Source organism: Manis pentadactyla, chromosome 8, assembly GCF_030020395.1.
Source record: "Manis pentadactyla isolate mManPen7 chromosome 8, mManPen7.hap1, whole genome shotgun sequence".
Lineage (NCBI taxonomy): Eukaryota > Metazoa > Chordata > Mammalia > Pholidota > Manidae > Manis > Manis pentadactyla.
This window is the reverse complement of record NC_080026.1, coordinates 66,899,723-66,916,260: the sequence shown is the minus strand read 5'-3', so window position 1 is coordinate 66,916,260 and position 16,538 is coordinate 66,899,723. Positions and strand designations below refer to the sequence as shown.

The following is a 16,538-nucleotide window of genomic DNA, read 5'->3' as shown; positions in this document are numbered from 1 at the left end:
AGTTTACAAGGCTCAAAAGCCTTAGTGTGATCATTCCCCTTACACAAAAGGAGGCTTAGGTTCAGGAAGGTCAGTGAACTCTCGGAGTCACAACCCCGGAGAGTGGGAGAGGCAGCACTGGAAGCCTGGAGCAGGTCTTGGAGCAGGAAGTCCTGCCTCACCCCAAGGTACCCCCCACCCAGCCCCCAGGTGCAAAATCTCCAGAAGTGTCAGGGGGTAGGGCAAGTCTCTGTCTGCAATGCTCAGGGTCCTGGTTCCTGGATGAGGATGAGGGGTGGGGACAATGAGGAAAGGAACATTCGAGGGGTCAGCTGACTTTTGGGGTATCATGAGGGCTTGAGGCTGCTGAGATGTGTGACCCTCACACCTGACTCTTTCTCCATATGGTGAATGGCATCAAGGAAATTGTTTTGTTTCTTCATTTGTTTATTTGCTTAAGAAAGAAAATAAAACAGAAACATGTACCATTCCTTTCAAATGACTTAATGTTTTGTCTAAATGTCAGAATAAATCAAGGAAGCCAAAACTGCTTGAAACCTCTTTAAAGACAAAAAAAATACACTCGACTTCCTGGGTTGTGCTGTGTGAGATGGGGCATAAGACCAGGAGACCCTGGAGGAGCCACGCCAGCTCCTCAATGGGGTGTTAGAAGTTGCAGTCCTATTTTCAGGTGACATGAGGGCCAATGTGCCAGGCAAGGTCACGCTTACTGCCTGCACTTTCCTGATATCAAACCCCAAGAGAAATACCAGCTCCACACTACAGGCCATCTAATGATGGCACTCATACAATAGGAAAAGGCAAGTTTCATGGGTGAAACTGGGGGAAATGGCTGGAGAGTACCAGGTCTTGACTTAGCCTGACTAAATATGATGTATTCAGTGTCTTTCACGGACTCCTTCAACAGACTGTAAAAAGTTTAACAAGCCAAATTCAAGTTCTCTTCTTCATTACCTTACAGCATGGCCAAGTCAACTCCGTATAACCTCACCCTTTTCTCTGTGCTTCATTTACCAGCTTTGTCATTATTATTGCACATGAAACTGTAATAGGTTTTCTTCACTGTTGCACTACTCACTGGCTGTTGCACAGCCACTTACAGCACCAGCATGTCGGAGGGAGCATCAGTTCTCCCTTCCAGAGAAGACCACAGTTTATTTGGTTTGGGGAACTACTTCTTCCCCATTAGATTATCAGTTTGGCAGGTACCCTCCCCATACGTAGCCAAAGGCAGGACCATGACCCAAGTCAAGATGGTAAGACTGAGTATGAATCCTAACCAAAGAGATAAAGAGAGAGAAATGGCTTGTGTTCATCTATTTCAGTGGTAGGACTTCCACAAATGAGACTATCCTCCTGATCTTGACTCCCAGCCCTCTGAATAAGCCTTGACTCCTGCCCATCACCCAACCTGCTTCCCCAGCCTTCTCATGGTTGCTACGTGCTCCTGATAAACCTCTGATACAGTTCTTTATCTCCATTAGCCAAAGTCAGTGGTATGGCTGTGTTGGCAAATATCCGTATCTACAGACTATTTTGATTTCAAAATGTATGAAGAGCACATGACAGGTATCAGAGAGTCTGGAAGCTGGAAACATGTGGAGAGAGTTTAGACACATTTGGGGCTTAATAATATAACATTCCCTTCTCTTTGCAGCCCGCAAAGGTTGGCAACGGCTGGACAACCCGCCAGCAGAGCCTTCAGCTTCCATCAGAGGAAAACTAATGACCAGCAGCCCTGGGATCACTGGAAGAATTGGTTAGTTACAAAATCTCCCCTTTTCCTCCTTTCTCTTTTCTTTGTAGGGCTTTAAGGATCCTTCTGGGGATGGGAAGAAGTACAGTTCACAAGCAGACTAATTTGGAGACAGAGGCAAGTGTTTGGTCCCAGTGTGTTCCCTCCGATTCCATCAGTTAGAAGAAAAACTCTTTTTCTCAAGTCAGGTAAACACTGGGCCAGGACAAGACTTCAAAGGATGCTCCCCACTTTGCTGGTGTTAAGAGATAGAGAAGGGAGAGCTTCCTGTCCAAGAAGGCCACAGGGAGGCAGAGAGTTGGGAGCTGGGGCAAAGTGAAAGGAGGTCCCTCTACATAATGCCAGGGAAATGAAGCATAAGAATTTGGGGGGGGACCAACCAACCAGAACCCTCTGAAGAACAATGTGAGCAAAGGAGGTCTCTGAGATGAAAGCCTTCACCAGTGAAGCATTGGGTAAGGAGGGGTGGGGGTGGGGGAGTAGGATTATTAATGTGCCAGGGCACGCGCACTGACCTAGCATACTGATCACAGCTGTGAGGAGTTGATCAGCCAATATCAAAGCATCCAGAATAAAGATCAGCCCAGACTGTGGGTGTGGAGATGATCCAATTACCCTGGAGTCAGTATTTTGGGCGGAAAAAGCTTGAATAAGTAGTTTCTTAAATCTCTATTTTTTTTCATGCTTCAAATTAAGGACAAATGAAGCCATTCCAAGAAGGACTATGAAGCTGTGCAGTGAATATCAACTTGTGATTGAAGTTATTCATTAGCATGTAACCTCTCCATGTGAAGACAGAGAAAATATCCATACCTACTGAATGAATTTTTCAGGGAGAACTTCCCACCCCACACAGCAGTCAAGAAATTCACCCTCTCTGCTCCAGTGGGACCTCAATCTATTCAAGTGGTACTATTGCTGGTAGCTCCAAGACAAAACCAACACTGGAAGGACAGGGTGTCATCATGAGCTTCCTGTATTGGTTGTTTAAAGGGACAGGAAAATGAGAACTAAGGCAAATATTCCCTGTGCTCTCTGGAAAACACATGCAGCCCATTTCTGAGTCTCATATGCTCTCTCAGCTGCCTGCTCCCACCACTCTCTAAGGAACCAGAGCTGAAGTTCACAGAACTGGAGAAAACCACCTTATTTGGAAATCCTGGACACACTCTCTTCCTGGCCCACTGGGGGCTGTGCGTTAAGTGCACACTAAGTCGTGTCTGGTGGCCTCTGGCCAATGAAAGGGGAGGCAGGAATAATCTGCCTGCTCAAGGAGAGAGGCAGGAGTGATCTGAATAATTATCTATATTTTAGACAAAATGGGACATTCTATTATGTTATGCAAATTCAAATAATGGACTTTTTTATGTGAACTACATCAGTTTACATCCTCATTATCTCAAGGTTTTGGTGTTCAACCGAATGGAAACTTGCTGCTGTCTTCATTAATTTACTGTAGGTAACTGACCTAGTCAAACATCCCTGAATGTGACATAAAATTCATTGACTGCATTTATCCATGAAACCAGCTGAATTCCAGCTCTGCGTTTCTCATCTCACATTAAACATGATGACAGATGCACCAACAGAGGTTACTGGGGGCCCTCTCCCAGGCATTGTCTTACAGAGAGATAAAGTTCTGTAATTAAGCCACTGTTCACCAATGTGGAAATAACACAGTGTACTGGAAAATGGTGATTAACTAAACTATCATCTATCTAACAGCTGGTTACACACAGGACTCTTTAGAACTGACTTTGGTGTCCAAAGCTTCTTACTTTAAGTTGAGCAGGACCAAAATTGGATCAGGGACTTCCCACTTGACTGAGATGTTGTAGAGGTGTTTTTCCTGTTACCACAGAGACCACCAGATGGTAAAGGTAAATGAGACCCCATGGACGGGAGAAATGCCACCAACGTGATCTTCCTAAGTGTTGCTGCAAAGACTTACCCAACCCCAAAGGGCTGGGCCAGAGCTCAGAGAGTAACAGTTGGGTGAGAGCAAAGAAGCTGAACGTTAAGTCAATGAAGTAGTCTCAGGAGATGATGGGCAATTTTTCAGAGCATCGTGGGAAAGGGTTCTGGCGGGCTCAGTCACAGATTTTGTAGGAGGGAGCTAACAAACCCCTCCCATTATAGGTGGTAGCAGCCGAAGTGCTTGGGGTAAACTGAGGGTAGGAGTATAGAGAGATGCTCAAGGTTACCCAATTCCATGGTAAGTGAAGCACCAGAAATAGAATCTGAATCTAACAGGCTCCAAAACCTGGTCTCTCTTCACTATGCCAGGCTGCATGTCCCCAATTTCCCCTTGGAAGGATAGCATAGACCAGTGGTTTTCACCTTTGGAAGGATATCAGAAGCACAAATACATTTTAGAAATTACAGTTGTCCAGTCTATGTAAAACAATCCTTGGGGGAAGGGAGCCCAAGCTTCTGTATTTCTAAAAAGCTCCAGGATTAATCACCTCTGATATAAAGCCAGAACTCAAAGTCATCAATCCAGCTGCAATGATTACACAACAATTTAACATTTATAACATTTTCTTTGTAGGAGCCCAGACTGGTTCATTCATTCAATAGACACTTTTGAGCTCCTAGTACTGCATGAGCTGATGCTCTTGGTAAAGCATTTATCTTGGTCCCTGGCACACAGAAGGTGCTCAATACCTCACTTATACACATCCCCCCCTAATGAAAGGGTATATGTTGCAGAGATTGGGCAAAGTCATGGGAATGCAGAGGCGGGGAAGCACCAGCACTCTTGGAGCAGAGGCAGGCGGGTAAACCATTAGCAGCAACTCACATCCAGTAGTAGTGGCCTGGAGAGGTGGACAGGGGAGTTTTCAGAGGGGAGTGGTGTCTGAACTGGATTTGAGATATACTCTGGTGTATGGTAAGTGTTGAGCATCTTCCAGAAGACGGGGCCAAGGGCTGAAATGCACACTCACTCTCCTTACCCTCACACTAAGCGGTCTGATAGCAGCAGGACAATCAGACCAGGCTCGGCTCACTTTTCAGCAAGGCAAGAGCAAGTGGGGCTCAGAAGATGTAAATGCCTAGCTAGGAGCCGGGATCCTGACTCAGGGAAGAACTCTCAGTTATGTCTTGTATTCCCCAAATGCTCTGGAAAGCGCTACATGGGAAACCCTGCTCCTGTACACACCCCATGGAAGGCTTGGTGGCCTTCATTTGTAGCCCAGTTCTGCCTCTTCTCCTTCTGAGTCCCATTTCTCCAGGGATAAGGATGCCTTCCTCAAATGCCACTGAAGAGAATCAGAAGAGTAAGAAGATAACATGTAATTTTTCTAGGAGAGAGAAGATGTCCTAAGATGTGACTTGTCTTCCCCACATCCCTACTACCCATCCCAGTAGCTTCCTGGCCACCATTCACTAAGCATGTCCCATGCGGCAGATGCTGTGTAAGGCGCTTTGAACACCTTCCCTTGACCCTCAGGTAACACTGAGAGGCTGACATAAATGAAGGGCAACCAGGTGCAGAGTCAGAGAAGCCTCAGAGGAGTGGAGGCAGGGAGCGTAGAGAGCGTAGTAGAGCCACAGGGAGCGTCCCAGCAAATGTTCGACAGAGAGCAGGAGGCAGGAGCATGTTGCTGGGACATGCATGCAAAGGCCAGAACAGAGTGGCTGGCTGCCAATCCCTGCCTCTGCTGGGCCACTCTGGCCTCTGTCAGGCCATCTGCAGTGGGAGCTGAGAGTGGGGGAGGGCAGGCCTGGCAGGAAGCAATACGGTGACGCATCCCTCACTCCTCGTGTCATCTCCCATTTGTGTAGTTCTCATCTTAATTTCATGAATATTTTATTCTCAGAGCAACGACTCCACTTGCCCCTTAAATCCAGAGGGTGGCTCTTTACTGCCTCCACAGAGCTGGTGTGCTCACCTGCACTGGGTGGCTACGTAATCATCTGATTCCTTAGAAAAAATATGAGCTCAAACCCACATGAATATTAAGGGGTGGAACGCACATTACTACTCTTCTTCAAGTAGGTGTCTAAACTCTGAAAACATCTCAGCACAGCCATTAAACACGACTAAGACTCCACCCCAAGACAGCTTTCTGACTCTGAAGAAATATGGCCAGTGCCCCCAGATGAAGCATTCCAAGATTAACCAGCGCTCTAACCTAATTGCAAATGCTGCTCCATAAAACATGGGCAACCAGTGGTACAGAGTAGTTCTGGATTAAATGCCATCATTATTTGTGGAAGGTTTTAATGATATGCTTCTAAAACCCGGTTGTTTCACCCCCTTTCCTGGTTCCCATTCCCTGTGTGATGAGGGCCAAACCCCTTGGCTGGGTGTCTAAGTCCTTCAGAGCAAGTCTCTGCTTGCTACTCCAGCCTCCTCAACTCAACGTCTCCTCGCTGATGCTGACTCTCCAGCCCACCATGAGCTCCGGGAGATGTGATGACTTCATTTACCTAAGCTGCCAATCATCCCCAGGCCTAGGATTTGTGCCAATCCTTCAACACTCAGTTCTAATAATACTAAGCAACAAGCGCTCATCACTCACCAGTAGCCCTACCCTCCGTGACCCTCCACTCCTGGCACATCCATTATAGATAGGGATTGCTCACTTCAGGATGGGCCTGATCAGCAGGACAGACTGCTTGGCCAAGCTCTCTGCCCCAGCTGCCCAAGAGGAGGTAAGCTCCCTGGGGACACGGGCTGTGCCGGATAGGCATACTTATAAAAGAAAGGAGAGGGAGGAAGATATTTCATCTGAGAATTAGAAACCCATAAAAACAGGAAGAAGATGGAATATTTCCTGCTATTACCATGCAACCCTTTTTTAGCAACAGCAGAAAAGGCTGGAGAAAAAGCAGTTACTATGCTTTCCAAACTGTCTCATCTCCTATCTGGAAGCAGGTCAGCAGCAGGGGCAGAAAGTCCCATGTTTTCTAAGCAGGACCCATGTATCTCATGAGGTCTTGGGCCTGAGATCCTGAGCTTATGCAGAAGCCAGAAAAGAAGAGAGGACGCTTTACTGGCAAGAAGAGAGCTGTTCCTTGCAGATAGGCCATCCCTTGATCTTTCCTGTGTTTCTCTCTTTGAACTCTGCTTTCTGTGCCTCTCCAGTGATTTCTGTCTCTGTGTCTGTCTCTCTCTCACACACACACAGAGTGATCATTCATTCTGGGCTGTCACTAAACACTAAACTAGGGGATGCGAAAGGACATAATGACTGGCAGTCAGCAAGGGCCTCCAATGCAGGGGAAGGGTAGTTGCTCCCTGTACCTGGCCCGCAAAGGACCTTCTGGAGGGCTGAGCCTGTGTCCCCTGGGCCCCCGCTCTGCCTCCAGGGCTCACCCCCCTGGACAGCCTCTCCTGCTCCCCTGACCCAAGGACCTCTGCACAGATGAAACCAGGCTGCAGCCTCAGAAAGAAAGAAAGAAAAAAACACAACTAAAAGCAAACAACATGGAGAGTGGGTGCAGCATTATCTGGTCCTCCCTGGTCCTAGACCTGCGGCTCCAGAGCCACCCTCCCTGGCTGTACATGGGTGCTTGTGGGCACACAGGCCTGGGTGGTGAGAAGCAGATGACAGGTGCCCCAGCTGTGACACAGAAGGGGAGTTGACAGGAGTTGCAGGCTGGAACTCAGCCACATCATTCCAGTTTGGCCCTCATCACATAGGGAATAGGAACCAGGAGAAGTGAGATACTTGTGGCCTTCTTTCCTCCAAACCACTCAGAATAATTCACTGTCCCTCCCAATGATTTCTTCACAGAAGCCCAGGACAGGACCATTAACTGTTGCTCTCAGCAGGCTTTCCTCAAATCTCTTCCTTCCTTCCCTCTGTGGCTCAGGGGCAATAGGAAAACACAAAGGCTGTTGGAGCCCCAGGCCCAGCATCTCCTTGTATGTGGGTGTCTGGCAGGCAGGACAGGAAGATGGGTGTCCCCAGGATATTTGCAACATGCTGGCTCAAATGGCAAGATCCTTCCAGCAAAAACTAAGTGTGATGACAGAGAACTCACTGCTGGTATGAGTGGAGAGTCTTTCCCACCCCCACCCTGCCAGGGGCTCCAGGATGGACTGGGGTATGGGGCATCACTGCCCCAGCACTCCAGGCTGCCCATACGGTAGCCATGGTGACACCTCTGAATTTGGCGCTGGTTACTTAGCTGTCTCTTGTTTTAAATTTACACCTGTTTGACTCAACAGAATCTGTAAGTGGAGCTGTGGTTGCAGAAGTAGCTGAGGTGTACACAGCTCACAGTGACAGCCCTACGATGGAGTGGCTTGTGCCACCACGCCTGTGCATGGGGAGTATCAATCTGTAAATGACACTCTTTGCCAACCTCCCTTGGAGGAACTGGCTCCAGGGGACCTTGATGAAGGCTTCATATAAAAAAACTGAGCTCAAAAAAGAGCAAAACCCTAACGGAAGGACATGTCCAGGGCAGAACTAGCTCATGACTGGCGCACAGGAGGGGAAGCGTACCCAGAACCAGGAGTGTGGACAGAGCCGCAAATTCCCCGAACTGGTGGGCACCAGAGGGCTGGGCAAGGCTGCACAAGGCTGGGCCTGCGAGGAGGAGGGAGAGAGGAAGGGTTGATGGGAGGGGCAGGGGCAGGGGCCCATCCCACTTGCACCTGGGAGAGCAGGGCCCAGCCTGGAAGAAGCCAGAACAGCAGGGAGGAATGCATCTCCTCTCTTACCCTAGAGGTGGTCTCTCCAGATCAGGGTGGAGGCACATGGGCGGGGCAGGGTGGGGAAGGGCTCTCTGGCACTGCTCATGCTGTACCCGCTCTACAGATAAATACAGGACTTTAGTGGCCATGGCTGGTGGCTTGGCACTTTGTTCAAGCATGAAAACATCCCCTACATTTGCTCTCTTGCTTTAAAATAAAAATAAAACATTGACACCATCCCCCAATATAAAACACTACTGTCTCCAGACAGGTGACTTGGGTAAATGCTAACTGGAAGGAAACTGCCTGCTGCGTAGCCCAGTGTGACTCTCCTGTCTGTAGACTGTGGAAAGAAGCAGGACCCAGGGCACGGACCTCTTTGGGGGTCTCCTGGTGGCACCGGTTGCTGTTCCACCACAACTCTAGGGCGGCCACCAGGCAGGCGAGGAGAAGGCCGATGGCTAGGATGCAGAAGACCCCAGCAAAGCTGTGCAGCTTGAGGGATTTGCCGTCGGCCTGGGCCCTGGAATGGCTGGTGAGGTCGCAGCGGCCCGTGTGTGGCCACCATTTCTGCTTGAGCACATCAAGGTCCCCAGTGTCCTGCAGCTCCAGGATCCTGCAAGATACAATCCGTATGAGCCAGAGCTGCTGCCATCACCACACAGCCATAGGGCCTGGCCCCCTCCCACCTTGCTGGTGCACAGACAATGCCAAGCCGTCATAGCCACTCCCAGCCACAGCTTCCCCCCAAGACTGCTCCCCGCTCTGCGGGCGGAGTGCTTGTCCCAAACTACAGGCTGGGTTTCGTCACTCCCCTCCTCCAAGCCTCAGTGCCCTCTCCCACCCGGGACCACTGCCCGTGGCTACAGTCCAATAGCAGAGCACATAAAGCCCTTCACACGGGCTCTGGGGCAAGCTCTGAGGATAACATCAGGAAATACAGCAATGGAAAAAACAGACTGCAGACCTGACAAAAATGCTTTCTTTCAAACTTCAGGTACTAGATCCTAAGTCTCTCTAATTAGGATTCACTACATCACTCATTCATGCATCTGATTTGAGGAGCATCTGCACTGTGCCAAGTTCAACATTGCTGAGAGTGTGGTCTAGAGACACATCCACGGGCACTGAAACAATCAGAGCAACCGGTGTGGGGACAGAAGCTGGGATCAGTACAATGAACTGAAAGTAGAGGTGTGAAGAACTGGTGTATTGGGAGGGCAGCCCAAACCAGAGGCTTAGGGAAGACCTCATTAAGGGGGCGACAAGGTAAGCAGAAACATGAAGGATGGTTAGTCATAAGAGCTCACACTGGTCTAGCACATTCTGTGTGGCAGGGGATATCCTAAGAGCTTGTGTTCAAAATAAAATAGTGTTTTATTCTCATGTCAACTCTTTGAGATGGTTATTTCCATTTTCCTATGTTTACAGAGAGGGAAATTGAGGCCCAGAGAGGTGAAAGATCTTGCCAAAGTCTCTGTGGTTGACAGGGATGGCATTTAACAGGGGGGAAGAGGAACCTTCCTGAGACTGGGATCATGTTTGAAAGTCCTGTCTGCGTTAAGGGCTCAGCATTCCCGAAAAGCTAAAATGTGGCCAACCAAGCTGCAGAGTGTTGGGTGAGGAGGACAGGGTGAGAGGAAGACAGGGAAGCAGGCAGCCAAGGGCATGTGCTCTGAGAGAGCATGAGAGGGACTCTGGATTTTCTCCTGCTTGCAAACCCCCACTGCTCCTGGAATCCCCACATGGGTGTCTGGATGGCAGGTTTCCTTTGTTGTGGTGTTCTAGGGACTCCCTCTGGAACCAATGGGCCTGAGCAGTGAGCTGGTGGTAGCTGGTAGCCCCTAGACTCCTCACACCTAAGCTTCTCCATTTGGGGAGAGGGGCTAGTTCAGCCATGGTGATATATCCCACCCACAACACCCACAGTGATGGCTCTGTGCTCTCTGCATTGCACAGTTCAAGAACGGTTGGCTCCTTAGAGCCAGGAGAAGCTTGCTGCCAAGTAGCCAGCCGAGCAGCCTCTGCCCTGGACCTGTATTACAGATCAGCTGTAACCACGGGCTGAGGCTGAGCTCAGTGACTATGCCTGGGCTGTGACTCGTGGAAAGGGAGTGTGACAGCCCAGAGACTCCCTGAACTATCAGCATCATGGGCTCAGCACAGCATGGCCTCCCACTGGCTAGAAACAGCCTGGCTCAGTGCAAGAGCAGGCTTGGCAGGCACCAGATCTCAGCTGCATGTCCTGGGACAAGTGACTTGCTCCTGCAAACCTCACCTTCCCATGATCTTTGCTAGCCTTGCTATCCATGAGTGAGTAGATCCTTCAGTACAATGGCTATGTGCTACTCTCTGTGGTTTCCCCTGAGCAAGTACAGGGGCCGGCACAGCTTGGGCCATTGATGGATGTTTGTTGCATCAATAAATGTGTAAGTCTACTAACTGAATCAGGAAAACTAATCTAAACTAAAATGGTTGTGGTGAGATCATGATATAATGTCCATTTCGTGGGCAAGTAAAGGCATGACTCACATGTGCATCCAAGTGGCTCAGGGCTGGGCTTGGTGTGCCGCTGTGTGCCATCGTCCCTCACGCAGCACACCCCATGATAGTGGAGTGGCCACAGCATCCCACTACCTCCACGTGGCTAGAGACGTGTTCGGGAAGCTGCATGTCTGTATGTCCACTGGCACATGCAGACTAGCCATGCTGGCAGCTCTGAGTAGACTGGGCCTCCTGCCAGCTACAGGAACCGCAGGCCTGGAGATGCAGGATCTCAGGACCTGCGAGAAGACTCATGGCTGGATTACTGGCTCACCATGGAGAGACAGCAGAGCTATGTATTTATTGGCACAGATTCTACTCTGGTGGACATCGGTCCAAACCCAGACTCTGTCACCACATTAGCTATGTTATGAAACCTTTCAACTTCAGCCCTCTCATCTCTCATCATGAAAATCTGAGATCATAATAAATGCACCCACCTCACAGACGTACAGTGACAAAATGAAAAGAGGGAACACATGCAGATCATTCAACTCAAGATCTGACAAGTAATAAGAGCTCTATACAAGCAGGTTAATAGTTACACAGTCTGGTGGCCACACGGACTAGCAGCCCTATCAGTCCACTATTGACAGGAGCTGCCTTTTATTTGAGAACATAGTAGGAACCAATCATTTTACATTGCTTTAATCCTCATAACAACCTCTGAAGGAGATCTTATTATGTCCGTTTTATGTATTGCAGACCTGAGGCTCAGAGACTAAATGACCTGCCCATGGTCACAATTAGGAAGTGGCAAAGCTGCTCTACAGAGCTGGGTCACGCTGACTCGGGTCCATGCTCTTTCCAGAACACCAGACTGTTAAGCAGAGTCAGCCTGCTCGCTGCGAGTTAGGTTTTGGCCTAGGGGACAATGAGACTGGCCAGGACACCGTGGTAGGGCTGGATTCCCCCTCTGCTCATTTGACTGCAGTATCAGGCAGTCTGCTTAATTTTGCTGATGCTTCTCTTCTTCCTGCTTCTCATAATTGTATGCATTTTTTATGCCCAATATTATTCCAGGAAGAATGTAACGCAATTTATAGGAAAACATGGAATAAAATAAAAACAAACAAATCAAAAAGAAAATTTAAATATGTAAGCAACAGAGGAAAGATAAAACAAGCCACAGGCACAAACGACTCCTGGAATGAGGCTAAACTAATGCACTCCATAATAATCTATACTCCTGCTATGAGTAAACCTGAGCGATAATAGCCACTTCCTGAAGCCAGTTGTCCTATTTTCCAGACAGATATAATTGTAGGTGCTTTCCTTTAGTCAATAGCTGTGGAGCCTGCTACACAGTAGGTGCTCTATAAATGGCTATTAAGTTGCTAAACATTTATTGAATGCCCACTCTTCATGCCATGATCCATACACAGGCTACAGCACTCAACCCCTCACCAACACACACACACACACACACACACAGGAAAGAAGGTTATAGCACTTCCAGGTAAGCCTGGGATCTGCTATTTACCCAGGACCCTTCTGTAAACAATGTGAAGCACTGCTCCCTGGAAGGGCACCCTGCTCCTCCGAGGCATGCCTCAGCGAGGGGCAGCCCACAGCTCTGTATGCACCACACAGCTGAGCCTCTCACAGCAGTAAGCTGGCAACCTGAGGTCAACCTGTGTTCCCTCTAATTACACACCCATCCGCCCAGGTGGCAGAGCGAGAATGCTTCCTACCCAGAGGGGCTGCAACATCCAGACAGATGATGATAGTTCGGGAGGCCAGCAGCACCCATTGGGGACATTTATTTAGCCATAGAGCAATAACCTTCTCATGAAAGCAGAGAGTAATAGATCACTTTTTGTCAGAATAACAAGGAAACTGGAACAGCCACCTTGTTTATGGGTAGAGACCACAAAGTCTCTATGGGGAGACATTTTGAATAGAGCCTTATGGCCAGCAAGCTGATAGGTAATGCACAGGCCAGTCCCAGGAAAAGCCTGCTCCTCTGCGACCCCACACCCCCACATGGGTCCTGGTCCGCTGTCCTCTGGAGGCACACAAAGGGCATCAGATTCCTTCTGCACCCAACCAGCCTTATAATATTGGAGGTGAGCAGCTACCCTCTCCCCACACATCTCCTCCTCTAGACTGAGTATTCTCAGGTTCCCCCTCTGACCTAGTTTGAGCCTCAGCTACTCTGACTCCATTGGATGACCCAGATGAGAACCAAGCTCTCTTCTCCCTCCAATGTGTCAACATTCAGTTTTAGCAGACCTTCCAGAAATCTCTGAGCAGTGTGAGAGCACAGAGACCCTAAGCTTCCCTCACCAGGGACCTGGGCTTCTGTGAGCGCTGTCTTGGGCCACGTGAGCTGTCTCAGTGGTGCTGTTCATTGTCCCCAAGAGCTCTCTTCCCATCTGCTTGAGAAAGATGCTCACAGGTTGATGGTCTATGGAATGAATGTCCCAAGCCTCAGAAAACCAACTTGGGGTACACCTCAGGAACAGCGATGTATCACACATCCTGGATGGAAGCTATCCTTCCTCACGCCTTTAATCTGATCCACTGATAAATCACTGCTCCTCCTTTTCCCTTGTCATCCTTCTCTGCTCTAGAGAGCACAGGGAGGCATGGAATATATACTTGATTAAATTCTAGAGAAAATCTAAAAGCCTCATTTAACTTAATTAGTTCTACCCTTTCCCCCAGTTTTGCAAACGAGCCCCTGGATGAATGGATTGGTTTCAGGGCCTCCTGGCCTTTCCCAGATGGGGTTTGGGCTCAGGACTCGGAAGGATGAGGGTAGGGCTTGGAGGTCCCACAGCACTGGGGCACAGGGGACCTGCAGCCTCCTCCCAACTCTGCCAACAGCTGGCCGAGTGAGCCTCGGAGCAGGTCACCCTCTCTGGGCTTCGTGTTAAATGGATGTTCTCTAACAACTCTAGCCCCTGCAAACGGACGACTGTCTAAGTGCCGAGCACATGCGCAGATCAGGCAGCTGGGGCTGCCGCTAAGCCTGGGCACTATAAGAGACTTTATACTAGAACACTTCTGCCACATTTTGGATTTTGGCAGACCAAGGTAGAGCCTGTCCTTGGGATTTCCTTTCTGGGCTCTGTAGTTCTGCCCCCCTTCACCCACCAGGGTGTCACCCCACACATGTGTGTCTGTGGAGGGCCCAGCACTTAGGCATCCTTGGGGATAGGAGCCTGTGCTGGCAGGCTGGCTGCTGGGGAAAGCCACTGAGCTGACCTGTGCACTTCACTTCCAACCTGTCTGGGAGGCCAAGTCACCTGGTCAAGGACTAAGGTAAGCTTCTGGGCAGAAAACATGGGTAGGATGATGACATATTTTTTTTTCAAAGAGGTCAGCCAGGTCTCCAGACTAAGTACCTGGAAACCTGATCATGGCCAGGATCCAGAGAAGATCAGGCTCAAGGGATGGACTCACACCAGCAAATCACGTGGGAAGCTACACAGGCCAATGCAAACTAGGCCCCCTGTATTCATTTCTGCTGGACAGGATCCATGTGCCTCCGCTTAGTCTCTGCACTTGGACCCAACACACCTACATTTGCTTGTATTAATTACCAGGCAGCTGATCTGGGAAGGAAGGGGAGGAGGCAGGTAATGGGCCGCTGTCCACTCTCCACAGTCCCTTCCCCACCCAGCAGAGCACCTGCCCCCTCGGCCCATGTGCAGATAACTGTGGAGTCACTCTGCTTCTCTGACCCAACTGTGTTTCAAATCTCCACATTGACTCTTCCCATTTTGCCTTTATCTTAAGAAGTAATTACTGGGCCCTTGCCAAATCCACTCATCATTCATTTAATTTTAAGTTACTGGGCCTATCTAGCTAACTACTACTCATCCTTCCCACCTGAGGAGCCACTTCTTCCAGGAATTCCTCCCTGGTCGCCCAGGTCTGGTCAGATGCCCTCCTCCACCCCCTAAATACTCTCTCTGTCACTCTCACTGCTGGCCTTGCCTACTCACATCACAGCTCCCACTGAGACTATGCACCTTCGTGGGAAGGGACCATATTTTCCCAGCTCTTTACACCAGGACCTGGTGCAGCACCAGGCGGGGTGGGAGGAGGCACCTGCACCAGAACATAGTTGGTGCTGAGGGGAGTGTGACAAATAAGCGAGTCTGCGCTGGCGCTCATCTTCTAAGAGAAGGTTATCTTCCAAGTCCTGCCTTGCTGACCCTGCCTTACCTCTGTGAGAACAGGTCCCTGTAGGGGCTGCCGTGCTGCAGGGCAATCCCATAGCCCTTGCTGCTGACGCTGTTGCCAATGACAGTCACAGAGCAGTCATCGTCCGTCAAGGCTGCGTACTCCACCACGGCCACGTCCCACAGAAAGGCGTAGTTCCCCTTCTTTGCCTGAAAGATTGAAATCCACATGCAGTCAGGCAGGCCTGGCCTGCTGTGTGAGTTTTGAGCAGTGAGGCATCTCAGTGGTGGGATTTGAAGGACGCCTCCTAAATGGTCTCCTGCCCACCAGCCAGCATGCCCAACTCGGCTCCCATTTTTGGCTGACAAGTTCCACCACTGGTTGATGCCACTCACTGTGGTGAGGCATAAAAGGATGTGAGGCTATCCCTCCACCAGGAGGCACAGATCCAGCACACCTCCCAGAGCAGCTACAGATGGGCTTTATGATGAGTCTCCCAGGGGCGTGGACCTATTTCTCAGGTTAGCATGCTCACCTTGGAGAGTACAGAGAATCTGACCCCAGGGAGCTGAGCTTTTCTGGTTAGGGATTTAGTGGGAGCATAAAAATATCCACTTAATATTTCTCCTTAGAACCTCACTGGGCCCTGCTGAGAGTGAATGTGGGATGCAGCCCTAAGGCCAGTGCCCTGAGTGACCAGGACAGTATCTGAGTCACGAACTTGCCATGCTTGGGGAAGGGCCCATGAAGGAGAGAGGCCTGGTTGTTTGGGTGTCAGGCTGGGCTTCTGCCAATTGCCTTTCAGTGCCCAAATGAGACTGTGCCCACACACATACACCTGCACAACGACATACGCATACACACATACACTTTTATATGCCCATATGCACACCTAGGCATATGCAGATATGCACATACACATGGATTTCTGTATCAGTGCAATGGCTGCAGATTATTCCATCAGGAATTTGCCTGCAGCCACAGCTGAAGTCTCCACTCCATCACACTCATTGGCAGCCAGCATTCAATCCCATCCTGAGCCATGATGCTGACATGGCATGAAGTCTGGACACTCAGAAGGAATGAGAGCTGCTTTGCTTTTTGGAAGGAGATGCAAACTAGACATTGTCACTTGGCTGGCTTAAAATAGAGCACAATGTTCTTAATGCAGCAAAGTGCCTGATTTTAATTCTATAGTGAACATACAGATGCCTCTTTTCCTTTTCCTTCCCTCCTACCACAACTCACAAGACGTGCTGGAAGACCTAGGGCTGGGCTTGGTAGCAGGGCTGGACCATCACACACAGTAGGGCAAGCTGGCAAGTAACAAGCTTCATGAAATAATTGTCAAGGGTATTGCTCCAGTCTCCTGCCTTTATTCACTTGAGTCTTCATGTCCACTGAGACTTTCCAAAGAGTACCATAGCTGCTTAGATGAAGGTAGTC

The 16,538-nt window shown here is 49.5% G+C and overlaps 1 protein-coding gene across 1 annotated transcript in view; it reads right to left on the bottom strand.

The window, feature by feature from the left end:
* The window catches only part of GRID1 (glutamate ionotropic receptor delta type subunit 1), a 692,973-nt gene that overhangs the window by 1,478 nt on the left and 674,957 nt on the right, over positions 1-16,538 (bottom strand). Inside the window, exons 14-15 of the mRNA XM_036926584.2 lie at positions 15,135-15,301; positions 8,787-9,027 (exon numbers count right to left, since the gene is read on the bottom strand). Coding sequence (XP_036782479.1) covers positions 8,787-9,027; positions 15,135-15,301 — 408 coding nt within the window. The remainder of the gene's footprint in view (positions 1-8,786; positions 9,028-15,134; positions 15,302-16,538) is intronic.